The following is a 27743-nucleotide window of genomic DNA, read 5'->3' as shown; positions in this document are numbered from 1 at the left end:
CTATTATGATGGAATTCCCCCTCAGTCTATAGTCCCTGGATTATTGCTTGACATACAGGAATACTTTATTTTATATGGTAATCTTGTTTTTGCAGTTTTACCAAGCTCATTATTTCTAATAGTTTGCTTGCTTTTGTTGTATTTTTGAAGAGACCGTTATTTGAAAATATTGATGGATTTTCCTCGTTTTCAGTAGTTTTACCTTTTGTTTCTGTATCTGCTTCTTGCATTGACTAGACCATGCAGAGCTATAGTTAGGGTCATTCTTGTTTTCGATTTGATTTTAATGGGAATGCTTCTAATATTTCACCATTAATTTTGATGTTGGCTGTGTTTTGCGATAGATAGTCTTGGTCATGGTGAAAACACTATTTTTCTGGTTCTAATTTTTACAGTGTATCAAGAATGGGTATTCAATATTGTTGCTTACATTTCTGTGATTTGGTCACATAGTTTTTCTTCTTTGACATATTAATGGGCCAGGATCTAGGGTATAACGTTTAATTAAAGAAAAGGCCTAGAAGGAAAAGCAGAGTATTTGTTCCCAGGGTGAAGGGCAAAGCTCAGTTAGCTTTGCCGGAAGCCCGGATAAGGAGCTGCCTTTTCAGCCTGTGCCAAACCCTGGGTAGTGAGATAGGAGGGATTGTAAAGGTCTCATTTTATTCATCAAGCTGTTCTACTTCACAGGAACATTCTGGACGTGTGTTTCGGCTACAGTTTGATGAATTTCAAATCATCAGCAGCTCTCATGATGACACTATTTTGATTTGGGATTTCTTGAATGTGCCTCCCAGCGCCCAGAACGAGACCCGCTCGCCCTCCAGAACATACACTTACATATCCAGATAACAGTCTGCACTTGACCCGCTTCAGGTGAGCATGTCCCTGCCTTCTCATTTGCTGGTTGGGTTCACTTAACCTTTGGGACATTTCGTGATTCGAGTTCCTTTCCTAGTGGTGGGAACCAAGATGGCTAGTCTTCGTTAGGCGTCTCAGCTTCACAGCGTTCTAGGATAAGGCGAGATCTTTACGATCTCTTCAAAATGAGACCTAAATCTCAATCCTGTGTATTGTGTGTTTTGTATTGGCAGACAACTTGCTCCTGTTTTTAAAAACTATTTTCCTAAATGGTTTCCCTGTCATACCAATAGAACACCAGTAAAAACCCTCCGATTCTGTTTTGGGGTACAAAACTCTCCTTTTTCTCTTTCCTGTCTTTCAGTTCTATCTTTCATTAAAAAGAAAAAAATAACCATCAACCAAACATTCAAAATGATCTTCTCCCCCCAGCACAATTCACCCACCACTACCATTCCTTAGAAGAGGACTCAGAAAAGGATGTTTGTTGCGAGAGCTCCTGTAACCCATTCCTCATCCGTTAGACACAGCAGGTGCTCAGGAAGCAAAATCCTTTGCTATGGCTGCAGGAAGACTTAGAGCCATTATAAGCACCTGTGGTGGCTGTGTTTTGGTAACTGAGGGTGTCCAGCCTTGAGGATGAGAAGCCTTACTTGGCTGCATCCTGGGAACCGATGGCCCTGCTCATTTGGAGCAGGGTTCCCAACTTGGGGAATTTTGCAAGGGAGCCAGCGGATTCTGGGCACGTTAAACTTTGTAGATTGAATTAACTATTTTTGTACCTATTTGTGCTACTATGTATATATGTATGTAAAGACTGTGGTTAATAACATTCATTTTTATTTAAAAGCATTCCTTAATGCTTAGTGGCTTTTCATCGTTATACACTTTCCTGTTCATTGAATATTAAAAATGTAAGGGAAGTCAGTGTGCAGAATTGGGAAACTTTTTGATGAAAAGATGGGAAACCATGACCTGATTTTTTTCCCTCCCACCACAGCAAGTTAAGAATAATTTTTATACTTTTACATACTTGAAAAAATTAAAAGAAGAATAATATTTCATGACACATGAAAATTATATGAAATTCAAATTCCAGTGCCCATAAATAAAGTTTTATTGGAACATAGCCTTGCTCATTTTTATGTGTTGCCTATGTTCATGCTTCAGGGGCAGAATTGAATAGTTGTGACAGAGACCATATTGCCTGCGACATCTAAAATGTTTACTCGCTGGCCCTTTTAAGAAAAAATGTGCCGACCTCTGGTCTTGCCCCTGTTCCGTGTGTCGGTGGTAAGACAAGGGTCTGCATCAGGACTGGCAGAGGCTTTTTCTTCATGCCAACTCTGTCTTATCAGTAGTGACTGGCTGGAGCGCTGCCTTGGGAAGGATTCTGGGATCCCAGGGGGACCCAAAAGGACTCAAGGACCGTGATGAGGTGGCTGTGTCTCCCTGGGTGTAGGAGGCGGGCCGTAGTCGTTCCCCGTGAGCCACCTCTGTAGGTGCTGCACTCTCTGGTCTCAGGTGTGTTCATGCTGCCTCGTAAGATGGTAACCGGGTCCCTTGTGCTTTCTCACCAGAGAGCGTCTTCATAATGCAATTGAAAAATCCATAAGGCAGAATTTTTATGTTTATTGAACAGAGTCTTACAATAGATGTTACAGGCAATTACAGAGGACGAAGTCAGGGGTCTCTTGAATGATTGCTCCTCCCCGTCTCAACCTTCTTTCCCAAAAAGCCTAAGGAAAATACAGGGAAGGAGGAATGGGCCCAAATGAAAACTGATTTCCCTCGTGGTCTTTCTTCTCCTTTTTCAGCCAACCCTCCACCCTGCTACCCCCTAGGGTCATCTTGGCCCTGCCTCTGCCACCCTCTGCTTCCTGGACTTCCTATTGTCTTCAGGGTCCAGGTTGAACTGCTTAGACTAGCCGACAGGCGTTTCGGCATCTGGCTGTTACCTCTGTCCTCCCTACACCAGTCTTCCTCCCCGTGTCCCATTGTTCCCTCCCCCAAACCCAGTGCTCCAGCCAGACTGAACTCTGTTTAACTTCTCTAATCACACTTGAGCAGTGCAGCCCTCCACCACCTCCCTCTCACTGCTTCTGTTATTATAGCTTTGTAGACACTTCCACCCCACTCCCACCCCTTCGCTCGCTTCCTCTGACTTAATTTATTGTTTGGTGTTGCAATGGTGTGCCTGCCTGTCTCCCTCACAAGGCTGTGGAGCTCCTTTATTGTGTCCAGTGGAGCGCCTAGTGTATTCTAAGCGCTCGTTGATGTTTGTTGAGCAAGTGACACCCAGGGCCAGCATTACGTATTTGTGCTCTTTTTTTCAAGGCCACACAAGAATTTGCCCGTAAATAAACGTGTGTGAGACTACAGTGTAGTCATGCAGGCACCTTCCGCAAACATAAAGATAGTAACTCAGTCAACATTTAGTATATGCTGTGTAAACTGGCGTAGTCAGCTCCTGTGTCTATTCCCTAAATAGGCAGGCACCTCAGTGCACACACCTCCCTCCGCCCTGCCCCTGCACCTTCGCTCTGCCTCTGGTGGTGTTTTTTAATGAGTTTTATTGAGGTATGATCTGTGTAAAAATAGGTCATACCCATTTAAAGTGTACCGTTTGATGAGTTTTTACAAATGTATACACCCCTGTTACTACCTCCACAATCCAGATAACATTTCTAGCACCCCAGAAAGTTCCCTCGTGTCACCTTTGGAATTGAGCTGGAATGCACAGGCTCAGGGGAGTAGGTATCACAGGACAACCTACGTGTACCTCTGTTGTGTCTTGGACAGGTGTCTAAAGAGGCACATGATAAAATTCAAGACATCCAGAGTATGTTTATCCCCCCTCTGGCATATTTAGTAGATGAATTGTAGGAATATTCACCAATTGGCAACTTTTGTATATTTCTTAAAAGTGCCTGAAACAAGATTTCTTGGTCAGGGGATGAAATCATGAGCACCACGCCGCTTCTCTCACTGGCTGTGGTGGGAAGGAAGCTGTGTTACCTCTTCGAGGGCCTCCTCCCCACCCATTGTAGGGAACCTAAGAGCAGCTGCCTTGTTATGATCCACAATTATAAATCAATGGAAAAATCTTATCTGCTTTTTAAGCAGCACAAGCAATGAAACCTCAAATGTGTTTGTCTCTTCAAAGTGAATTACTTTTGACAACCTTGGCAGTCAACTTTATAGATTTTATTGCTCTTTTCCAAATTCTTTTCATTTATTATAACAGGGAAAAAAATTATTACCATGTGATACTGTAAGATTTATGCATAATAAGAAACACTACCCTAATGATGATTTAACCTTGCAGTAAAATATTCACCCTGAAAATATTAGGAAGAGTATGTCTGTGTCAGGAAACTTAGCAATAGATTTATTTGCTGAGTCATTTTTTTAAATTACTAACTCCTAAGAGCTATATATACAGTAGTTCTCATTATCCTTATATAATAAAAGGCGATATAAGATCATTATTAGGAAATTTGGAAAAAAAACTAGATAAGCCAAAAGAAGAAAGTAAACTCCAAGTCATGGTTCACCATCGCTAACTCTTTTGTATATACCCTTTCAGGCCTTTAAAACTATGTTTGATAACGCACATGTTTTAAAATGCTTTTTCTCTTCACTGTGAAATTGTTCCATGTTAATAATGTCAGTTTTGCCACAATTGTCACTCTTAATGGCAAAATAATATTTGGTTGTTTGGATATGTCCTGTTAGATATTTATGTTTTCGCCCCAGCTTTTAGCTATTCTAAAACATATTATGGATCATTTTTTTTAGCTTAATCTTTGCCCAACCCCTTATTACCTCTGGATAGAAATGTAGAAATAACCTAGAGTGTCTGGGTTAAAAGGTGTGACGTTCATAGACTTGGGATCATCACGTTATGGTGCTTCAGGAAGAGCTAACTCAGCTTGCGTTCCCACCAGCAGCTTTTGACAGGGTGCTTCCATTTTATAAATAAGTCAGGCATTCCTAAATATCCTTCATGGGAAAACAGTGGCGCATGGAATTGAATCTTTCTTGAATTCATTGAGAAAGCTGATTTGGATTCTTGATCCTTATGAAAATTGACTACTTTTTAGGAAAGTTGCCTTTGAAAAGGCATACCAACTTAAAAAAAAAAAAACCCTCTCTACCGTCCCCCTCCCAGTAGAATTTTAGATCTAAAGGTGACTCAGATCTTCTAGGCCAATGATTTAGTGCAGTGGTTGGAAAGGGTTGTGATGCTTTAGTTATTGTGAAATCATTTTAATGAAATTTGACTTTGCTTTGATAAAATTGAGAATAGAAAATGTCAGCCTGCATTGTACACAGTAATGATAAGTATTGTTTCATGAATGTCCTGCTTGGGGTGTATGGGCATGTGTGCATTATATTTAGATATAATGGATAAAGGTAGAGATTGTGATTGAAATGTGTACTTGACTCAGTCATGACCCAAAACATATGGACTATTCAGCAGCCTTTTTCTCAATACTGTGTTGTCCTGTTATTCATGATTTATTTCAAAAAGAAGTAATTTCCAATGGTTAACGTTCTATTTAGAACGGATACTTTATTTACTAGCTTTGCATATTTTTGTCTCACGACAATGAGTGCTCTCAGGAGGACACGAGAAAGGCCATTGTAGGCTCTGGGTGTCATAAAACATTCTGCTAAATGTAAAATCTGATATTAAGCTTATTTTATGTGCATAGTTTTAGCAGCAGCACTGAAAGATGGTGGATTATAGATAGTATCGGTTCAGGCATTGTTTTGAATCCCCTCTCACTTAATGACTAACGCTTTGAACTGAGACTTAGCTGTCTTGTTCGTGACGTGAGTATAATAGTTTCTACCTCATAAGGTTGTTGTGATTAAATAAAATGATGCCTTTTGTGTAATGCATTCAAAACAACTTGCAGCCTCTGGTTTTGATGCCGATTATTTGAAAAGCAGTAATGTGTTATGCGTGCTTAGGAACGTGACATCTCCACGTCTGACCAGAATATCCACCCAAACTCCCTTTGGTGGTTTGGTTTTTTTTCTTTTGTTTTGTTTTTCTCCTTCAGGGTTTCCTAGTCTTGAACTACTGGCTACATGGCTACCAAATGCCTAAGGGAGTTCTTCACAGCTGAGTTATGAAGCTGGAATTGGTTCTAGACGCTGGGTAGATGCAAAGCAGCCTAACTCTTCAAGTACCGACATTTCTCACCTGCAGTTCCGGCTCCACTTTGAGAAGGATACCTTAGCTTTACTGACTACAAGTAGGACAGAAGACCATTTTCTCCCCCATCCGTGAAAAAGATCTAATGCTTCAAATGTAAAGTGTTCACATAAAAGGAACGTACAGTCTATTTCCCAGAAGTAAATCGATAGTCAGGAGAAGACTTGGCCTCTAATTTATATGCTTTGCACTTTGGTCTGATATTAAGAAACAGCATTGTTCTTCGGTGAAGTTTCGGGTGCCAAACACCTACCCAGCATGCCCAGGGCTGTCCTTCTCAGAAGTGAGCGCGCTCCTTTGTCCACGTTGTGTGGAATCCCGACTTACGTTAGGAACATGTTGGACAATGGAAAATCCCTCTGGATGGCGTTAGTCATATTTTTTTGGATTACACTTCCTTTCTGTACCATTTCTTTTAATTTAAAGAACTATAATCCAGGTTATATTATCTCCCAACAGGTAATATAGCTTTTTTCTTTTATTAACTGTTCTCTGTACCCCGACCATCTCCTGATGTTTGGTAGAATAACACCTTTACACATGTGCTTGCCTCCTAATTTAAAATACTGTACCCGCATGTAGATATAATGTACATAACAGTTTAACCTCAAGGTTGCTGGAGCCAGGGCCCCCATGCCGGAGACACTAATACACAGTGTGTTCACACTTGGCCATGGGCTGGGCTCGAGAACCGATACCAGGGTTGACGTGGATTACCTAGAACCCTTCCTGCAGTATTCATATGGTGTTTTTATTTTGTCATCGTCATTGTGTGTGTGTGGTGTGTGTTTTTACTGGGAACCTTGTTTTAAAATGTAATTTCTAAAGTTTAACACAGAATGTTTATTTGTTGTGCAGTATATGCAATAGAGAGAGGTACCTTAACATTTTTTTCTTGTTCTTTTCCTCATAAGTACTCCTGAGTGTACTGGTGGTCACTTCTCATAGTATTCATTTGACTTCACTGTACCAAATTATTATTCTGTGTGTTAACCCTGGGGAGCGAAGAACAGCAAGGCCCTACCGACGGGGTTTCCTGGCTCTAGAATTCCAGCCCCCTGGCCTGTCACGATGGTCACAGGCCCTGCACGTTGGAGCCCATGTACCAGGTCGGGCTGGTTCCGAGGCCCACCCGAGCGGAAGGGAACGCCTACGTGGGCGGAGCCGGCAGCTCAAGAATCCCATCCCGTCATCTCTGCTGTCACCTGCTGCTGGGGGCCTGGCAGGTTGTCAGAGCCCCCGAGTGCACAGCAGCCTGAATGTGTGAATGGCTCCATCATGCTGGCCTGGCACGGAAAGGACTTTGGCATCCGGCTGGCACTCCTTTCCCCTTGTTCAATATTAGGTTTGATTTGCCCCTTGCCATTGTTTCCAAAGATCAAGGAATGTCAATAACATTTTAAAGGACCAATAAGAACCTCCTGTTAATTAAACCTCTTCCCGTGGAAGCACACTCTACTACTCAAGGGAAGGGCCCTGGGCTCTGTTTTGTCCTTTGCATTGAGAACGGTGTGGGGATCAATGTGTGTGTATGTGGTTTGTGTATTGGGTTGGCTTTGCTCCCCCCCCCCCTTTTTTTAAAAGATACATCCTTCCCTCCCACATGTAACTAAATTAATTTCTATTTTTGAGAAGTTGAGTCTCAAAGTGTAAAAGAATAAGCCTCCATTCATAAGGTAGATGTTGTAAGCTTGACAGCGGTTGTGAAAGTGATGTAACTTTTACCATTCTTCATCTTACAGCTTTACTAGCAAACTGGTTAGGAGAGCCCGGGGAGGGGGCGGGGGGAGGGGAGGAGGCAATTCTTCTGAACGAATGGACTTTTTGTTGTTGTTTTTGCATGTTTCATATAAAAGTTCTTGTTCCTTGGGAGATCATAGCCTTTGAATATGCACACACGACCTTTGAATTGTGCCTACTAAGTTATATCAGGGGACTTTGGCACCCAAGGAATTCTGACTTTCTGGGATTATAGTAGTAATTCCCAGCCATACTCTGGACTTTATTTTGCTAACCATAATTGAGCAACTGTAAATTACTGCTATATTAATGTTTTAAAGCACTGGGATAGTCTAATTCTAACTTGTAATTAATTATGTTTGCCAATTATCTGTTTGAAATTAATTTGTGTCTGAACAGCTATTGAAACTGTTAAATTGTACAGATATTATTCATGACAGCTTTGTACTGTGGAATGTGCTTAATAAAAAACAAAAAGTTGACCTCTGTCCAATACATTGCTAAGTAATGTCTATAAATCAAGTGTGAGCATTATACAGCCCATCTAATCTGCCTTCATGCAATTGTTACTTCAGCTACTAATTCAAAGCCAATACCCTTAATAAAGTGTTGCAATACTCTGATGTTCTGTTAAGACATTTTTCAAAAAAAAAATCTCACGTGCTATTAGCAATTCAGTGACATACAAGTAATGGTTATAGATTTCAAAAAAATCACCTGCTCTGTATGCTAGGTTGAAAGCAAACTGCTTTGGGCCTGTGAGAACTTCTACGACACAGTCCATGCCCTGGGGTCTTTTGCTGACAGTTAACTTGAACCTCAGGCACTGAGGCTAGTTCAGAACTCACCACAAATTTGCTTCCCCACACTACTGCACTGCTTCACCAGTTACTGTAAAAATAGGAAAGTGGCCCCTTAAATGTCCCCTGTGGCTCTGTGTGTTTGTCTCTGGTTCTTGAGGATGGAGAGGTGACAAGTGCACCTGCAGCTGGTCCCCTACGCATCGGACATGGCGTGGCTCCGTTTTCCACATTTGCAGCTTCACACATTTGGTTGGGGACTAAAGCAGAACAGTCAGTACTTGCAGGATTCTGCTCCAAAGTCTCAAGAAGTAGCAAGTTTTCTGGATAACTAGGACCCCCCCCCCCATTAATCAACCGAATTGGTAATGTGGACTCTGGGGACGAAATTAGAGTATTTCTTACACAGTATTGCCCCCACCCTCTTTTCTTGTAAAAAAAAGTTTTCCAAATCTGTAACATGCATATGGTTAAGAAAACCAATTTACAAACCATAAAAAGATGGGCAAAAAGTGATTCTTCCTTTCATTCTTGACTCTCTGTCCTCCACTCATTGTTAACCACTTTTGTGCATATCCTATGATGGGTAATACTCTGTGTATAAGGGGTTGTGTATGCGCGAGCGCGCGCGCGCGCGCGTGTGTGTGTGTGTGTGTGTGTGTGTGTGTATGTCTGTGTACACAGCTAAATAAATTATTGTGCATCCCTACAGCACACGCACATGTCGTGTCCCCCACATTTTAACGTTGTTAATGGTAGCATGCTCTGTGTGCTGTGCTGCACCTTGCTTTTTCATCTGATATTCTTCAGGAGGCCAGTCCATATCATTCTACCTCATTCTTGCTCATGGCTGCACGGGATTTGGTTAGGAGGATGTACCCTCATTTGTTTAGCTAGTTCCTTGAGGGTGGAGTTTTAGGTGGTTTCTGGCCTTTTCCTGTCCTTTTTCACAGCTCTTTCCATCCCTCTCTCTGTTCAGCACGACAAACTTGGTGATATGGGGCTGATTCTTACGAACAGATGTTCAGTGCCGCTGCAGAGTGGGCAGAACCTCAGTGTCGCACTGGACTGTCACCTCTCCAGACTCCTACCCTTGCATAGCTGGTGTTCAGTAAAGATTAGTTTTTTTCTTCCTCGATAGGTGAGGTGTTACTGTGAGGAATGCGAATTCATCCCATATTGATAGAAACTCGAAGAGGTTTTGTAGAGCTTGGGTACATATCAGAGACTAGTGTGTCTTTGTTATATTGGCCAGTTTGTTTTCCAGTTACTAAGGAGAAGGGAAGTTGGGCGTCTAGCCGATACTCCTGTTACTAATTAGCTGTGTGGCAATGCCCACTTTGGGGTCTTTAGCTTTCCTGTGTGTAAGGGACGGTTTCACTAGTTCAAGTCCTGGAGGGCGCACGGCCCAGCTCTGGACGATCTGTTGCCTTGCAGGAATGCAGGCCCAGTGATGGCAGGTCTGCATTTTCGAAAAGCTGGACATCCACATTAAGTAGAAACCCAATTTATAAAAGTTGGGAGGTTTTTTAATTTAGCAATTTGCTGGAGCACGTTTCCCCCTCCGAACTAACATGATTTTAAGCATTTCTAATAGTGAGCTGTGGAAACATTGTGTCCAAGTTGGGCCCCTGAACTCTGGAAGAACAGATGAGATTCCAGAGAAAAGGAACAAATGATATGCCTTGTGACAAAGCGACGAGCACACGGTAGCCACTCAATAGTTTATGAAAAATGACCGAAAAGGGGAGGTGTTCAAAAAGACAAGAGGAAGAGAAAGGGGCCAAGAGCTGGCAGCACGATCTTCAGTCCCGTTGTGAGTGCTCAGACCAGCTGCCTGCGTTTGTGCTGGAATTGAGTTCACATTAAAGCAAGGCAGGCTTTTGGCCTAAAATTGACCAGGTCTTCCAGCTGGAGAAAACAAGGGGCTCCAAGATCTCTAAGCTCCAGCTTGTTTGTTGCACAAAGCTGGGTCTAAAACTTAACAGATACTCAATAAACATCTGGAATGACCTGCCCAAAGATGGGACGATGGACCCCACACAGCAAGTGCACTGAAATCCTAATTCAGTGTCTCAAAATGGTTATTGGGTATGTGGAGCCATGTGAAAGAACTACCGTGCAGTTCATAGGTAACTTCTCTGTGTGAGCAGGGTAACCTGGAAAGCAGAGTCCTATCAGAGTTGTATTGTTTCCTCACTTTCAGCCTTGTGGCCGTCCACTCATCCTGTCTCCAGGAATGGCTTAATTGCATTTCTCAGAGTAGGTGTGTGACTGTTAGGCTGGGAGAACCCCGGAACGACAAAGCCGGACTTCACGTGTCGCGGGCATGCCCTAGGAACAGCTTCAAGCGGATGGTCTGGGGGAGACCTCTGTGAGGACAACTTAAGCTCCCTCTGCCCTTCACCTCTATCTTCGATCCAACGGACCGTTCCCTTCTCGTGGGGCTGTGTTTTCCTCCCAAACACCCTGCAGCTTTGGTGGGTGGGAACGGAACGCTCTTAGAACACCCAGCCTTTGGATCTTGATCGAGACCACTTTACGGGGGTCACTGGTTTACTGGATGGCACAGCAAACCATGAACATTGGGGCTGCCAGACCTAGCTTGAGGTTGGAGCTCTGCCTAGTTGGCAGCGTGCCCTGTGGGCAAGGGCATTCCAGCCCTGAACCTGAGCTTGCTCGCCTAGGAAGTGGAGACAGTGTTTGAAGATCACTGTAAGGATTAATGGCATAATCTAAAGTGCCTAGCACAGCGCCTGATACATGATAGGCACTTGGTAGCTTCAACAATGGCATTTAAACATATGGGTCAGAATGTCCGGAAGAGAAAGTTATAAGGGTTTGTAGGGTTTGGGGTGGTGGAGATGGGATGATGCTAAATGTGCTCAGGCAGCCTAGGGCTTGTCTGAGCTGCTTGGGAAATACAAGAGCTGACACTTGGTCCCCAGTGAGAGAGAACCTAGGACTGAAGTTAGTAACCAGGGCCTGGGCTGTTCAGTGGGTGGAACAAAGAGAGAGGGGCCAGGTGAACAGTGTTTATACCTAGTTGGGTGTTTTTTTGTTGTTGTTAATTTGCTATTAAGAATAATTCAGCTTTAAAAGCGGTCAACCTATCATAGCTCCAGGAAGTGTTTCTGGGAGGAGAATGAGACCTCAACATGCCACCATCCTCAGCGAAGCGTGGCATCTCCAAAATGGATGGGTTCGTGTTGTGTCCTCAGTGTGTGTGGAGGGGGGGGGGGGCGGGGGGGGGCCCTGCCTCTCCCTGCTCCATGGGCACCGTGATGCCAGCAGTCTCCCTGAGGAGCCAGGCCTCACGCTGGGCAGCCCTCATGCATTAACAGGCCCTCTGCACATCTCGCCCCGCCCCCACTGGTGTGCCTCTGGCATATGTCCTTTGGTCATTAATAAATGTATACGGCGTGCCCCCAGCCATGCACAGAGCACGGTGGAGTGCGAGGAGCCAGGCAGGATGGGTGCCAGGGGACTGCCGGGTGGGCCATGCTGAGACAGAGCGGGGGCTCCATCCTGGCGGCAGTGGGCAGCCGCTGGCAGGTTCTAAGCCAGGTGTGACCAGTTAGGAAGTTAGTGTCGAGATTCAGAGGAGAAATGTTGAAGTCAAAATAAGGCAGAACACGCAGGGAGTGAGGGGTTGGTTTTGGGGGCCGTTGAGGAGATAGGAACCCTGGGACTTGGTTGAGGGGTAGGAGGGGCTGTTTAGTGTGTGTCTCCTATGAGCCACTAGGTGGGGACTGTGATGGAAAGGAGACTGTCCCTGCTCTCAGGAAGCTTACATTCCGGAAGGAATAGATAATATGCAGCCTGTGCCCGGACACACACGAATTCACAAGGTGAATTCAGATTGTGATAAGTGCTGTGAAGATGACATGGGGCTGGGGGGTGGGTCACAGCGGCCTGGGGGACATTTGCGCCAAGGTTTCAGCAATAAGCAAGGAGCCAGCCAGAGATGCAAAGGCCTTGAAGTGGGAATGTCCCTGGACCAAAGTGGCCGGAGGGTGCTTGGTCTCCCAGAGAAGGGAAGGGGGGTGGGTTGAGGTGATGCGTTTGCGTTTGGACATCGCAGGTGTCGGAGAGATAGTCCAGTGGCAATAAAGGGCCAGACATTGAGTCGGAAGGACTTCGCATTTAGGAAGAGGGCGCAGGAGGACAGCCAGCCAGCGACAAGGCAGAGGAGGAGCGGCCGGAAAGGTAGGGGCGTGATAACCCGCAGTCTTGGCGGGGCCCGGGTGACGCTCTCAGCACTTGGAAAACGGTCCTTTCCAAACACTTGCCTCCCAGCTGCCCGGGCCTCCTGGGGAACAATGCCTGTCCACTCATTCCCACGTCTGTCTTCCAAGCCAGCGCCGCACTCCCCTCGCCGCAGGCCCCTGCCCCTTCGGGTCCTTGGGCGCGCTCTCTTCAGCCCATCTGCACAAACAGACCCGGGCCAGGTCTGCGCCTCAGGAATGAGGAGATAAAAGGGACCATCGGGGCTTTTTCCACCAAAGGCGAAAGCATTTTATAGAACGGGCTGCGAGTTTTTGTTTCAGGAAATTTCATCATGTCTCCAAGAAGGGGAGGGGAGAGAGAGAGAGAGGGAGAGAGAGAAAGTAATTGGCCTCAGATTTTCTCACTCCCTTTTCATGTTGGTAACAGGAGGCGGCCCAGGTCAGCCTCAGGTCAGCGACGTTTGGGCTCTTTAGTGCCCCTCTGTGAATACCTCAGTTCTGTAATAGTTTTTCCTTTAAAAACAGCTCTGCCTTCTTTGGCAGATGGTGACATTCCATTAGCATATGGAATATTTTTCAAAACACATCCGAAAGCATGTCTCTTACGGAGGAGACTGGGCAAAAGCAAACGAATGTTTGAAAAGTATGTTGGGAGCAGCTCAACATTTAACAGAAGGCTCCCACTCCACCGCCTCCACCCACCCCTCCCCACCTCTGCTCCTGGATTGTTCCTCTCATCAAAAGGGGAGGCTGTTCCCCCAGAGCTTAGTCTGTTGGCTGTACCCTGATCGTCACAGCACTGAGGGCAGCTAAAGAGCGCCTGAGCCCAGATGGTAAAGAGCACACTTCTTGGCCTGGAACGGACACTGGTGGGCCTTTGTGGATGTGTCTTGTTCACGGAGCACCTTTTGTGTGCCGGATGCCGTGTGTGACGTTCGTTATTGTCTTTCTTGCTGAAACCCACCTACCACACACTGGGCAGAGCCATCTCTTGAATATGTAAGTCAGATCATGTCACTGCCCTGCCCAGCACTCCCTCTCCAAGGGCTGCCCATGTGCTTAGAATCAGGTTCAAATTCCTTGTTACTGTTTGCAGCGGTCTAGCCCCTGCCTACCTCTCCCACATCATTCTGTATCATGCATCCCTCTGTCGCTCCCATGCCAGCCAGTGACCAGGCTTTCTTTTCCTTCTTTATTTCTGCCTCAGGGCCTTTGCACCTGCTGTTCCCTCTGCCTACCATGCATTTCCCCCAGCTATTTGGGTGGCTGCTTCCTTACCACGCAGGTCTCAGCTCAAATACCCTCTTCTCCAAGAACCCTGCTCTGAACAGCTCATCTAAATTACTCCGTATCACTCTGTCACATTTTGTATTTTATTCACTCTACAGTACTTACCATTTTATTACTTGATTTGTTGACTTGTATTGATTGAAGACAGTTATTGAAGGCCTACTATGTGCCAGGTACTGAGCTAGGCAGTAACCAAACAAATATCCCTGCCCCCATGAAGCCTACATGGGAAGGCAGATGGGAAACAAATTGTATACTTTCGGACTTCTGTCACTAGAAATGTGAACTTTTTGAGGACTGGGATCTTGTTTGTCTTCTTCAGAGGCCATTTTGGGGCGTGGTAACCACAAAACTCAAGGAATCATAGTTAAATGAGGGACTCGACCTTCTTTTATAAACAGTAGTATTGAGGCATAGAACAGGAAGTGGCTTTCACGATCCCTCTGCTAGTAAAATGGCAGAGCCAGAATCTGAACCTGGCTCAGTCTGACTGAAGTCGGTGCTCCCCAAGGTCCGCACAGCCCAAGGCCTCCTGGCAGGTGCTTTCCCCACCGCTTCCTTCTCCCAGCCCGGTATCTGGGTGTCCCCCCCCCCGCTCTGCCCACATCCAAGCTGACCTCTCCCCCGACTGTTCCCTCAGCATCCCGCTCCCTAAGGACCTGCTAGCTGTCTGTGTCACTGTGGACCTAAGTGCTTCAGCTCTCTGAGCCCCCGTTGCCTCATCAAAGTTGCAACCACAGTAGATTCACCAAAGCTGAGGTTCTAGTCTCCTGCTTTCTTATTAGCCAAGCTGTAAAGTGTGTTCAATAAGAGATTAAAACGTAATTTTGACTTCTGCGTCCCCAGCTGGATCGGAACGCCAAGGTCTAGATTAGCACTGCCTCTTCCCAGACTAGCGTTTCTAGTCCTGTCCTCTGCCCACTCTATGGTTCCAAGGAGAGAAGCCCAATTCGAAGGGTGTACACAGAGAAGGCGTCTGCGGGCTCACTTTGCAAATAAGCCCAGGAACGGGCTGGCTTCAGGCATGGCTGGATCTGGGAGCCTCAAACTGTGTCATCAGCTCTTAAGTCTCCCTCTACCTCCCTGTCTTGCTTTTTTCTCTCGTGGTCTCGTTTGAAGACAGACTCTCTTCCCACATGGTGACCAGATGGCTGTGAGCAAACTCAGGAGCACGTGCTGTCCTCTGCGTATTGCTGGTAGAACAAAATCTCTCTTCCTGGTAGTTCCAGTGAGTCCTGGAATTCAGTCTCCTTGGCTCAGATTGGATCACGTGTCCACCCTTAAACCCATCACTGTGGTCAGAGGCACGTAATGCTCTGATTGGCCAGACCTGGGTCACATAGCCAGCCTGGAGCCAGGGTTTGGGGTCCACCCACACAAACTGCATGGGCTGAGAGGGGAAGGGAAGCAGACCCCCCCAAGGAAGACCAGAGTGCTGAGGTCCAAAAACAAAGGGGAGGGGAGGCCGGGAAGACACAACCCAGTGCCACCGCATCTGCCACCAGGCGTGTCTTTCTTTTCCCTGTGGAAATGACGAATTTTGCATGTTCTTCAAGGTTCTGTTCGAATGTGTCCTCCTCCCCAATCCACTGGGCGGGAACGAAGTCCTCCGTGCCTGAACTCCACGCCTTACTGCTTTCTCCTCTGTGTTCTAGAGGTAAAAGAGTCCGCCTTCGGGGTCAGAGGGTTTGGGTTCACATCTCATCTCTGTACTTCATTTGCTGGGTCACTGAGGACAAGGCACTTCTTTCTAATCATTCCATCCGCTCTGAGCATTAAATGAGATGAAGCCAGCCCAGCCTGGGTTCCCAGAGGGCTTTTGATTTCTTTCACACCAGGACCCACCCTGGGCCATCTCTGTGTTCCCAACCCCAATCTCTGGTACTGATAAATGTGTGTTGAATGAACAAACCCATGGATTCACAATAGGGTTCCCCCTTTTGTAGCAGTCAGATTCCAAGGAGAGCAATTGAGGCGAAAATTGCTGTGGCGTCAAAGACTCTTGAAACCCCTTAAAGTGTGAATTCATCGCAGTACATGAGGCATGTGCTATATGACCCACCACTGTAATTCTTACACCCGTTTAGAGCTCGAGAGACCCCAAACTGGTCCAGGGAGGCCAGAGAAAAGTCCAGATGCCGACCCTTGGTCGTTCAAATGGCTCTGCTCTTAAATAACTATCGGCAGGTGAGAGGGGGAGGCATGAGAAGAGAAAACGGTGAATCTGAATTTCAAATTGCCTGCAAGGTTCACTCTGTCCTGGCTTAATGTGCAACCTTATTCTGTAACTTTAATATGTGTCAAGAGACTTGTTTGTTATGGGAGAACGAATGTGATCATCTGTGTAAGTGCCCCAAGGACAGTGTGCAGTGCGGAATGGGGGCTCCGTGAATGTGGGGCCTAAACCCAAGTCCTGCTCGGTGGTCTCACCTGCACACAGTGTCTGGGTTGCTGCAGAGCAGGTCTGGCCCCACTGCCTGGGTCTCCCCTTGGCGGCTGTACAAACTAGTTCTCACACTCACGGCCCAGGACACTGATCACTGATGCTTAGGCCCTAGAGCGTGTGTGTGTGTGTGTGTGTGTGTGTGTGAAATTCAAGGCCATGTGACGGAGTGTTGCTGCTCCCTGTCTGCTGCAGAGCAGAATTCAGGCAGGTGAAGTTGACCTTGGCCTCTTCCCCTGAGTCTTGGTTAGCATAATTTCATTTCAAATACATAACTTTCACCACCTCCTTCCTCTCTGCCCCTCCAAATAAAAAGCTACCCAACCCTCAAATCAGGAACACTCTGGCGTTGTTATTCCAGGAACAAGGTTTCATATATTGTTTCTGCAATGCCCTCCATGAGATTTTTGGGGCAGCCATGTCAACCCCCTGGGGGCGACTTTAGCCATAAATGTGTCAGAATGGCAGAGTCTCCCTTGGGAAGAAAGGAAACTGTGAAGCCATGTGGCCTTAGGCTCCAAAAGTGCCTTTGGAGGCAAAGGGTCTTCCTGCTAGAGGCCAGGCCCCTCCCAGCCAGCGTGTGGACGCTGACTGTCACTAACAAGGTCCCAGTTCTCCTGCTCGGACAGCCTGTAAAACACGCCTTTCCTTGGGCGAGGTTGAGTTGAGGCTGGACAGCAGGAGCCCTGGGCTCTCTGTGCTGCACCCCTGCTCAGGAGCCAGAACGCTGGGTCAGCAGTCTGGGCCTGACTCCTGGCTCTGCTCTGGGTGCTGTGAGGTCCGGAACTGCGCAGGTGTCCTGGGCAAGGTGTGCTGTCAAGTCTCTTATAGCAGGAGTTCACCCATACTCGCTCCGTCACTCCAGTGTCACCTTCTGTTCCTTCTGCATCTTTTTCTTCTGCCACCAACTTGCTGATTCTACCCTATATGTTCCTATTTAAATCCCAGAGGGACAGAGCCTGCTCAGCTCAATTGGCTGAAACTACTGGGCGGGACTTCTTGGTGTGGCCTCTTCATAGGTTCCGGATGCTGGCCAGGCAAGCACTTCACTGCCCCATTAATAAAAACCACACCAACAATAGCCACAAATGGCGGTTCCCATCTGTGGAACCTGAGCTCTGTACCAGGACCCTGACAGGTAGCTATTGTCATCCATTTTACAGGTGGGTAAATGGAGTCTCAGAGCGGGAAGAAATGACACAGCCAGAGTCACACAGCTGGGCAGAGGCCGAGCCACCTACCTGGGGCACCACTTTCACTTCTGCAGGGCACCCTCCCTAACCACTGTTTGCTCTGCATCAATCTAGATGTTGCCACAAGGCCTCTTTGGTGATATTCTGGCTGGAGGTAGAGGGATAGTGGAGGGCCACCACCCTTCAGGTCACGGTCTATCCTGTTCAAAATTCTCTTGTCAATTTGATGCCAGTTTGTGACAAGAATCCCTTAAGGGCCATTCCTGACACGGCAAAACAGGGAATGCTTGACTGGTGTGTTCAGGCTTGGCCCCGTTTCTCCTGCTTGGTCTGTTTCCTGGCTGCCACCTTCTTTGTCCACATCTCCCGTTCCATCTTCATCCCCCCCGGGTGCATTAATAATAGTGAACATTTCTAGAGGCCTTAATATGTCCTGGGCATTAGGCCAAGGAATTCCCATGCCATAATTTATGTAATTGTCTCCAATATCGTATTAAGTACATGCTTCTATTATACCCATTTTACAGATTAAGCAACTGAGACTCAGAGAGGCGAGGTCACCCTGCCGGCAGAGGGGAGAACTGGGGTTTGAATCCAGGCAGATCTCACTGCTTTTGCCGTGACACAAAACTTCAGCAATTGCAAACCTGTGGCCTGTGAGTCAAATTTGGCTTGCAGATATATTTTGGTTGGCCCACATGACACTTCAAAAAACATTTGAATTAGTTGCCAATGTTGAAAAATCAGGAACCTGCACATTAAAAAACAAAATCCGTTCTTTCCTACTTCTCTTAAAAAAAAAAATCCCGATACTGGCTACCCTGGGCCTGCATTCTTGCCTGGCAGAGCTTGGCAGCAGCTGGCAGCTCCGTCCCGGCTGTCCCCAGCGCCACGGTCCCCGTCACTCCGTATTGCCTTCCCAGCACCGAAGCTGAGCGTCGTGTGTCATGGCTCATCATGGGGGTTCTGTCGTTTCACCTATGTCCTTCCTGCTTTCCCTGCCTGGCCCCGGAGGGCATCTGAGCTAGCTGCCCAACCTCCCATCAAGGCCCCTCCCAGCTTCTGGCCACAGTGGCCCAGGGTTGCTGGTGGTCTTTCTCCACAGATTTAGTGGAAAGCTCTCTCGCCGGGGAAGGCCTGACTGAGGCACTAGAAGACTTGGAAAGAGCCCCACGTTTCCTCTCTCCCAGTGCCCCAATCACCGCCCGCCTCCCCCCCGATCTTCACTTTATTGACCCTCTGGGGCCACTTTCTTGGCAGTGCTTGCCTTGGGTCCACGGCCATTTTTTTTTCTCCCCTCCGAGAGCCCCCTACTATTTTCTTCCTAATCCTCCTCAGGAGAACCATCACTAGGATTATCATGAAACCCGAGCCCGCGAGCATGAGGCGCAGCCCTTTACAGCCGCCGGACCATTTCGTTTCTGCCCAGCTCTGTTTGTTTAAACTCTTTGCTGGCAGGACCTTGGCTCAGGGCAGAGTTCTGTGGCGTTGTCGGGCAGATGTTCTGGCCTGTTGCAGGGGCCCGCGTTAAGAGCCAGGATGGGAGAGCTGGTGGCTGGAGTCCAGGCTGGGGGGTGGCGGGGAGGGAAGGCACCTCACAGGTGTGCTGAGCGAGGAGAGGGATTTGGGATGAAAACAGCAGCTCGCAGCAGTTTTGTAAATGGGACTTACAGGCCCCATTCGATGCATGAGAACACGGAGGCCCAGAATGGAGGCCCTCGTCCAAAGTCACAGAGCTAATGGAGAAGGGGAGAGAAAGATGCTTTATCCTGTGTACAGCATAAGGATAGGCCAGATTTCCTGAGGACAACGCAACGGAAAGGCCCAGTGAGGCCTGAAAGGTCTGCAGTGCGGACACTGTTACCTGTCAAGGTGTTACCTGGCTCATGTTACAGCGTGACTGCCCTACCTAGAGTCACGGAGCGGTTATCAGTGAGGACTTGGGTGTCTGCAGACCCAGTCCTGGCCTTGCCACTGACCGGCTGAGGGACGCACAGGGAGGCACAGATTACCTTCATGAGCCTCAGTTTCCTCATCTGCAGAATGGGAGGGGACGTGAGGAGAGGGAAGGGCAGTTCATAGGAATCCTGTGAGCCGTAAACAAGATAATGCAGTAAAGCACAGCGCACGGCATGCAATACTTGCTGAATAAACGGTTAGCTTTTTCTGTTTCACTATGAAGCCTCGGGCAGCAGGCCTTGCAAACACCATCCAGGGTCCTTGTTGGGAGGCAGTGGCCAGAGGTCAGGTTCAAACTGCAGCCTCTCAGCTTCCTACCCGTGCGACTTGGGGAACACCATGCTCCCTGGCAGGGCCCCTGCTTCTCTGTCGGTAAAGGGGGGTGGGTTGGGGGTGACAGTTCCCTTGTAGGTTGGCTGGGCCATTAAAGAGTACTATTATTAGTACTGGGATTTTGTCTCCTGCCACGGCTCGGGCTAAACTCTGGGGGGTCAGGATTACACACCCATTTTCTTTCCTCTGGGAAGTCGATGAGCAGGACGAGGGCCTCGGCACATGGTCACGTGCAGCCGTGTGTAACGGGTGGGGGGTGGTTCTACGTCACCAGGAGCTAATTTCGGGGAAGGAAACAGGCAGGCAACCTCTCTGAGGGGCCGGCCGACTAGGTCCACATACTCTGCCTCCATCAAGAGTAAGAATTTTCCAGGCACAAACTTAGGCATGTGAAAATGCGGCTTTGTTTCTAGAACACAAGCTGACAGCTCTGGTTTCCGAGCCCCCGTGTGCCTCCTGGCAGACCCCTTCCTTGGGTCATTCCCCAGCCTGCCTCGCTCCCGGTCAGCGAGTTCAGCTGTATTGGTTGGGTTTACAATTCAGTCACGGCCAGGCTTGACGGTCCTCCCGCCCCAGTTCCTTCCTCCCTCTCGGTGGGATGGTGGGGTTGGGGTGGGTGGGTCCGCTTTTCCCTTAGCTCTAGCTCTGTCCCTTCTCTCCAGCCTGGTGACTGTTATGTCACACGATGTCCTTGACCTCTATCTGGCCCTGGCGCCCTGTGAGATCTCAGCCACACCCCCTGGACATGGCTAGAGGCCCGGAGGAGCCCCCTCAGGAACTGCAGGGGCTTGAACCTCTCCTCTGCTTTGCTTGGGTGCTGACAGCCGGCATAGCCCTCCCCGTGTCCCTGCGGTGGGGACACACCCGCCTTCCCATATTCCAGGAATGCTGTCACCTGTGCACCCACAGGGTCTCACTCTGGCAACACCCCTTTGGGCTGGTAACAGCCGTGAATATGTGCTCAGGGAGATGGTTCCTCACTCCAGCCATTCCACTGAGAGTTCAGCATTTGAACCCAGGGCTGTCTGATTCTGACACTTGCCCTTCCAGTTTGCAGCACTGTCTCGAACCCACTGTTAGCAAGAAACCCAAGTTCTGACAGTAGAACCCTTATCTGCTTAACAGCTCACAAGAAGTGCTTTTGGAGCCCCTCCATTTCCACGGAGGAAACAGAAGCCCAGGGAGGGGGAAGTGACTCCTGAAGGTCACACAGTCAGGAGGCAGAATCAGGGTTAGAACTCAGCTTCCCGGTGCGTGATTCACTGTTCCTTGTTGTCCCAGCCCTGGAAGGCCTCTTGGCTGGGAAGCCATGGCCTGCGTCTGAGGATGACATGGGTGTCCACTGGATGTCATTATTTCTCTACCGAAAGCTAGCTAGGCCTTCTCCTTGGCAGGAAAGTAAGATTTCCCCTTCCTCGGGCAAGGAAGTTGCATATGGGATGCTCAGGTGTGGACACCCTCTCCTTTGGGCTCAAAGGCAGGACATAGAGCCTGCTTCCTGTTTTTCTAGGGTGGGGAAGGTCTGTGCAAGCTGAACCCCCTGCCCCCTGGAGACCTGTGGCCTCTGCACCCCTTCTTCATCCCTTATGGCCCCTCCCTCCCGCAGCGTTGGCCCACACCCCCTCAGCAAACGCTCCCTTCCCCCAATCGCTAAAAAATTATTCTTCCAAAACATTCCCTCCCCATGGGAACAGGCTGCCATCTCTCTCCACAGCTTCATGTCTGTTCAGAGCTGTGTTCACTGGGCAGTGAGGCTCTGCTAAGCCCTGCACTGCTTGGTGTGGAGGACACAGAAGCAACGGGGAGTGCTTCTGGCCCGAGGGGGAGACCTCAGAGGCTGCACAGTTCTAACTGGAGGTCAGAACTGTGCATGGAGATGACAGGGAAAGGTCGAGGAGGCATCGCTGAGGGGATCGTGACCACTGAGAGGGGAAGGGTGTCTCCACAGAGGCACAGCCCATCCAAACGAGAGGGCAGGTGTGTGTGATCGGAGGGAGATGATGGCTGCCACAGAGACGAGGCTTGGGGGCCCGGCCATCATGCACCCCCCGCCACCCCCCACACACATACACACACTCCCCACGGGCAGTGCAGAGAGCCAGGGCTCATCCTCAGAAGCCTCTTGCCCTTTCATCCAGATATTAGCAAATGACCTTGGGAAAGTCAGGTGACCTCTCTAAGCTTTCGTTTTCTCATATTCGAAATGAAACCACCACCTATGAGGTACCAGAACCATAGATATGGAAAGTGCTTTGGAAAAAAGCTAAAAAAGGTCTGTTCTGGTGTTTGTCAAATGAATGGTATAACATTTATCAAAATAGTCTTCATGTCAAACATTCCATTGAGGTCCAGACGACCAGTGGCCATACAGGGAGTGGAGGGAACATCTGAATTAACGAGTGGGAGCAAATTTGGCAATAACCAATTGTTATGGGATGAATTGTGTCCCCCCACCTCCAATTCCTATGTTGAAGCCCTAACTCCCAGTACCTAAGAATGGAACTGTATTTGGAGACAGGGCCATTAAAGAGGTGGTTAAGTTAAAAGGGGATCATTAGGGTGGGCCGTAATCCAGGATGACTGGTGTTCTCACAAGAAAAGGAAATTTGGCAACACAGAAAGACACCAGGGATGCAAGCACACAGAAGGAAGACCATGTGAAGACAGAGGAAGGAGGCGGCCATCTGCAAGGCCAGGAAAAGGGCCTCAGAAGGTGCCAACACCTTGACCTTGGACTTCCAGTCTACAGAACTGTGAGAAAATAAATTTCTGTTGTTCAAGCCACCTAGTCTGTGGTGGTTGGTTATGGCAGCCTTAGAAAACCAATATACCACTGAAACCCCATTTTACAAGAGGAAGGAAAGGAATTTATTCCTTTGTTCAACAAAACTTTATTGGATGCCTGTCATGTGCTAGGCATGCCTCTAGATGCTAGGGAAAGGGTAGTGAAAGAGGCAGGCCGCAGCCAGACAGAAAGAGTGTTGGCACTTTCACATCTAGTCTCCCCTGTCATCTTTACAAAAATCCAGTGAGGACACGGGCATAAGAGAGGTAAAAATGACTTTCGAAGAACGCCTAGGAAATAAATGTGAGACCCTAAGATGAAAGCCAGAATTATTTTACTCCAAAGTGTGTTCTTTTTTTTCACACCCTCTTGTGTTCTCTCCAGGACTGAATTTTCTTTTCTTTTTTTTTTTTTCTTTTCCTCTTAAAAATTTTTTTTTTTTAAGATTTTTATTGGGGAATTGGGGGATGGGAACAGCGCTGGGGAATTGGCGGAAGGGGAACAGACAAGTTGCTGTCCTTTTGTTCTTCAGTCTAGTTGTGGAGGACGTTGCTTCACTGGCTCAAGATGGCACCATCATTGCACTCTTCCCGGGTGAGGCAGATCAGTCGCCGGCTTCTGGATGGCTGTTCACAGTGGCTGCTGGTTGCTCACGCTGGCTGCTGGCTACACACGGTAGCCCATGGCAACCCACTGCAGCAGGGGCTGCAGCCTACGCCGTCACTGGCGAATCACAGCAGCCCAGCTCCAGGTTGAGCTGTTGTTCAGCATCTTAGCTGTAGAGGGCAGTGTCACTGGCCCTCATATGTGGGATCCGAACCGTGGCCCTCTGGCATCCCAAGCCAGCTCTTAACCAATGGGCCACTCGGCCGGCCCTTCTCTTTAAATATTTAAAAAATTTTTTCAGTTAACAGTTGACATACAATATTATATTAGTTTCAGGTGTGCAACATAGTGATTAGACATTTATATAACTTACAAGTAATTGCCTTGATAAAGTTAGTACCCATCTGACACCATACATAGTTATTACAATATTATTGATTATATTCCCTATGCTGCCTTCACATCCCCGTGACTATTTTATAATTACCAATTTGTACTTCTTAATCTCTTCCCCTTTTTTACCCATGTCCCTCATACCTCCTCCCATCTGGCAACCATCAAAATGTCTGGCCTATGACTTTGTTTCTGTTTTGTTTGTTTGTTTATTTTATTCTTTACATTCCACATATAAGCAAAATCATATGGCATTTGTCTTTCTCTGTCTGACTTACTCCACTCAGCACAATACCCTGTAGGTCTATCCATGTTGTTGCAAATGGCAAGATTTCATTCTTTTTATGGCTGAGTAATATTCCATTGTATATATGTACCACTTTTTTATCTGTTCGTCTGTTGATGAACACACTGAGGTTGCTTATATATCTTGGCTATTGTAAATAATGCTGCAGTGAACAGGGATGCGCATGTCTTTTCAAATTAGTGTTTTGGGTTTCTTTGGATAAATACCCAGAAGTGGGATTACTGGGTCCTTTGTTTAGAAGGCTATAGCTTTTGTTTTAAAGTCTATTTTGTTTGGTATAAGTATTGCTATCCCAGCTTTTTTTTTTTTTCATTTCCATTTTCTTGAAATATCTTTTTCCATCCCTTTACTTTCAGTCTGCATGTATCTTTCGATCTGAACTGAATCTGTTGTAGGTAGCATATGTAAGAAGCTTGTTTTCTTATCCATTCAGCCACCCTATGTCTTTTGATTGGAGTATTTAATCCATTTACATTTAAAGTAATTGTTGATAGCTATGTAGTTATTGCCCTTTTATTTGTCATATTTTTTATCTTTATTTTTCTTCTTCTTAAAGAAGTCCCTTTAACATTTCTTGTAATACTGGCTTGGTGGTGAGGAACTCTTTTAGCTTTTTCTTGCCTGGGAAGCTCTTTATCTGTCCTTTGATTCTAAATGATAGCTTTGCTGGGTAGAGTGATCTTGGTTGCAGGTCCTTACTTTTCATCACTTGGAATATTTCCTGCTAAACCCTCTGGTCTGAGAAGTTTCTGGTGATAAATCAGCTGACAGTCTTATGGGAGCTCCCTTGTAGGTAACTGCTTTTCTATCTCCATTTTTATGTTTCCTATCTCTTTATTGAAGTTCTCATTGAGATCATTAAGCATAGTTATAACCAGTTTTGAACTCTGTATCTGATTGATTGCTTGTCTCCATTTTTTTGGGTTCTTTTTCTGGAGCTTTGTTTTGTTCTTTCATTTGGGACCTGTTTCTTTGTCTCCTCATTTTGGTTGTCCCCCTGTAGAGATGCTATGTCTCCTGGTCTTAGTAGAGTGGCCTTATGTAGCAGGTGCCCTGTGGGGTCCAGTGGAGCTGTCTCCCTGATCACCTGAGCATGTGTGCCCTCCTTTTGTAAATGAGCCTTGATTGCTGTTGGCACATCAATAGGAGGGATTGACTCTCAGGCTGGTTGGTTGTGAGGACTGGCTGTGACTACAGTGGAGGAACTGTTGTACATGAGCTGAATCTATGGAGCAGGATTCACTTTAGTGGTGCCCGCCCAGTCTGCCCTTTGGGTGTGTCATTTGTGGAGGTGGCTGGGTGGTGCTCTGGTGTGGTCTGAAGCTGGCCACTGGGTGTGTTGGTTCTGGGGCCTCTTGGGAGGGGTTCTGGTGCAGGCCAAATTCAGCTGGAGGTGCCTGGGAGAGGCTAAGCTGCAAACTGATGTTGGCTGCTGCTAGTGCTGGGCTTGGGGCTGCTTAGCAAGAGGTATGGGCATGCTGAGGCCAGATGCTGCTTGTGTGGGGTTTGTGAACCTTTGAGAGATTTTAGGAAAGTCCACAGAATGAGCCAAGACAAGTGGTTTGTATGAAAAAGCCACTGGAAGCAGCTTGGGTGTGCCCAAAAGTTGGGTGGGGCGAGGTCTCAGGGAATCACCAGGGTGGGGCAAACAGCGTTAGTCAGGTTGATGGAGACACAGCTGTGGTACCCCCCTGAGCATGCAGGCTGTGTGTGTGTGTGTGTGGAGAGTACGGGGCTCGACAAAGGAGCAATGGCTCCTGCCAGCACTTACGTCTGGGAGGAAGCTGCCTATCCAGCCCTTGCCCTGAAACCAGACAATTCAGTTTCTCCCTGTATGTCTCTGGTGCCTTTTGAGCTGCTGCTTCAGCACTAGAGCTCTGAGCAAGTGAGCTTGTCAGTGAGTCAGTCCATGTGCGGGCCCTTTAAGAGGACCGTTTGGGACTCTGGCAGCCCTAGTCTCACTCAGCCACAATCTCCGCTGTTTTTCACAGCCAGAAGTTATGGGGACTTCTATCCCTGGCACTGGAACCCTGGGCTGGGGAGTCTGGTATGGAGCTGGCATCCCTCACTCCTCACGGGGAGCCTACACAGCTGAGATATTGCTCCAATTTTAACTGCCACAAGTGGGTGTGCGACCAGTCTGTTCCACATCTCCGCCACCTCCCCCCTCCAACCCCACACACCAGTCTCTATGTGGCTGCTTCTGTCTATCTTTAATTATAGGACTTCTGTTCAGACATCGGGTGGTTCTCAGTGATGGTGGTTCTGTAGTTCAGTTATAATTTTGGTGTGGTCGTGGAAGGAGGTGAGCACAGTGTTTACCTATACCATCTCAGGGCTGAATTTTCTTCCTTCCTTCCTTTCTTTCTTTCTTTCTTTCTTTCTTTCTTTCTTTCTTTCTTTCTTTCTTTCCTTCCTTCCTCCTTCTTTCCTTCCTTCCTTCCTTCCTTCCTTCCTTCCTTCCTTCCTTCCTTCCTTCCTTCCTTCCTTCCTTCCTNTTTCTTTCTTTCTTTCTTTCTTTCTTTCTTTCTTTCTTTCTTTCTTTCTTTCTTTCTTTCTTTCCTTCCTTCCTTCCTTCCTCCTTCCTTCCTTCCTTCCTTCCTTCCTCCTTCCGTCCTTCCTCCTTCCTTCCTTCCTTCCTCCTTCCTTCCTTCCTTCCTTCCTTCCTTCCTTCCTTCCTTCCTTCCTTTCTCTTAAAAATAGGGTTAGGCTTATGGTTAGGGATAGTGATAGGGTTAGGTTTGAGGTTAGGATTAGGATTATGGTTATGGTTAGTGCTAGGAATTAGGTTGAGTTTAGGTTTAGGGTTCGTGTTAGGTTTAGTTTTAGTGTTAGGTTTGAGTTTATATAGGATTAGGCTTAGGGTTAGGGCTAGGGTACATTTATGGTTGGGATGGCTTGAGTTCAGGTTTAGGGTTAGGTTGGAGGTCAGATATAGGTTTAGCTTAAGGGTAGGGTAGGGTAGGGTAGGGTTAAGGACTGAATTTTCTTATGTTGCGTTCATACCTGTTGTATTAATTAGGATATTTTGAACTGCAAGTAATAGAATAACCAAGTAACAGGAGTGTAAGAAATAAAGAAATCTTATACTAGATATCTGCAGGCAGGCAGTTGATCCCAGGTTGGCTCGGTGAGTCAAAGTTAACATCTTTATTCTGCCATCTTCCATGTATTTCACTTAAGAATTCAGCCTGTCACCTCATAGTCTTAAGATAGCTGCCAGAGCTCAGAGCATCATGACTTCACAATATTCAAGGCAGAAAGTAGGGCCTTTCCATTTATTAAGAAGGAAACAACTTTCCCAGAGTCCTTAGCAGACATCTCTTTGACCAGAACTGGTTCATAAGATCATCCTGAGCTACAAGGGATGGGAAAGTGAGTACAGTAATACCTTGGTTTGCGAGCATAATTCATTCCGGAAACAAACTACGCGTATTGCAAGACATCACTCATTTACCACATTAAAATGTATTAGAAATGTTTGCTCGTATTGCGGAACACTCGCAAACCAAGTTACTCACAATCCAAGGTTTTACTATATTTAATAAAATAAATGGGAATGAGAGTACCCCGGCTT

At 47.2% G+C, this 27743-nt stretch overlaps 1 protein-coding gene across 6 annotated transcripts in view; it reads left to right on the top strand.

The window, feature by feature from the left end:
* FBXW11 (F-box and WD repeat domain containing 11) overlaps window positions 1-8451 on the top strand; it is a 109128-nt gene extending 100677 nt beyond the window's left edge. For all 6 annotated transcript variants that reach the window (XM_019635958.1, XM_019635959.1, XM_019635961.1 and 3 more), the window contains 2 exons: window positions 688-873; window positions 5934-8451. In XM_019635958.1, coding sequence (XP_019491503.1) covers window positions 688-849 — 162 coding nt within the window. In that variant the 3' untranslated portion in view covers window positions 850-873; window positions 5934-8451. The remainder of the gene's footprint in view (window positions 1-687; window positions 874-5933) is intronic.
* The last annotated feature ends 19292 nt before the right edge of the window (window positions 8452-27743 follow it).

The sequence above is a fragment of the Hipposideros armiger genome, unplaced genomic scaffold (assembly GCF_001890085.2).
Source record: "Hipposideros armiger isolate ML-2016 unplaced genomic scaffold, ASM189008v1 scaffold_25, whole genome shotgun sequence".
NCBI lineage: Eukaryota > Metazoa > Chordata > Mammalia > Chiroptera > Hipposideridae > Hipposideros > Hipposideros armiger.
The sequence above is the reverse complement of the archived record's forward strand: the minus strand, read 5'-3'. Positions and strand labels throughout refer to the sequence as shown.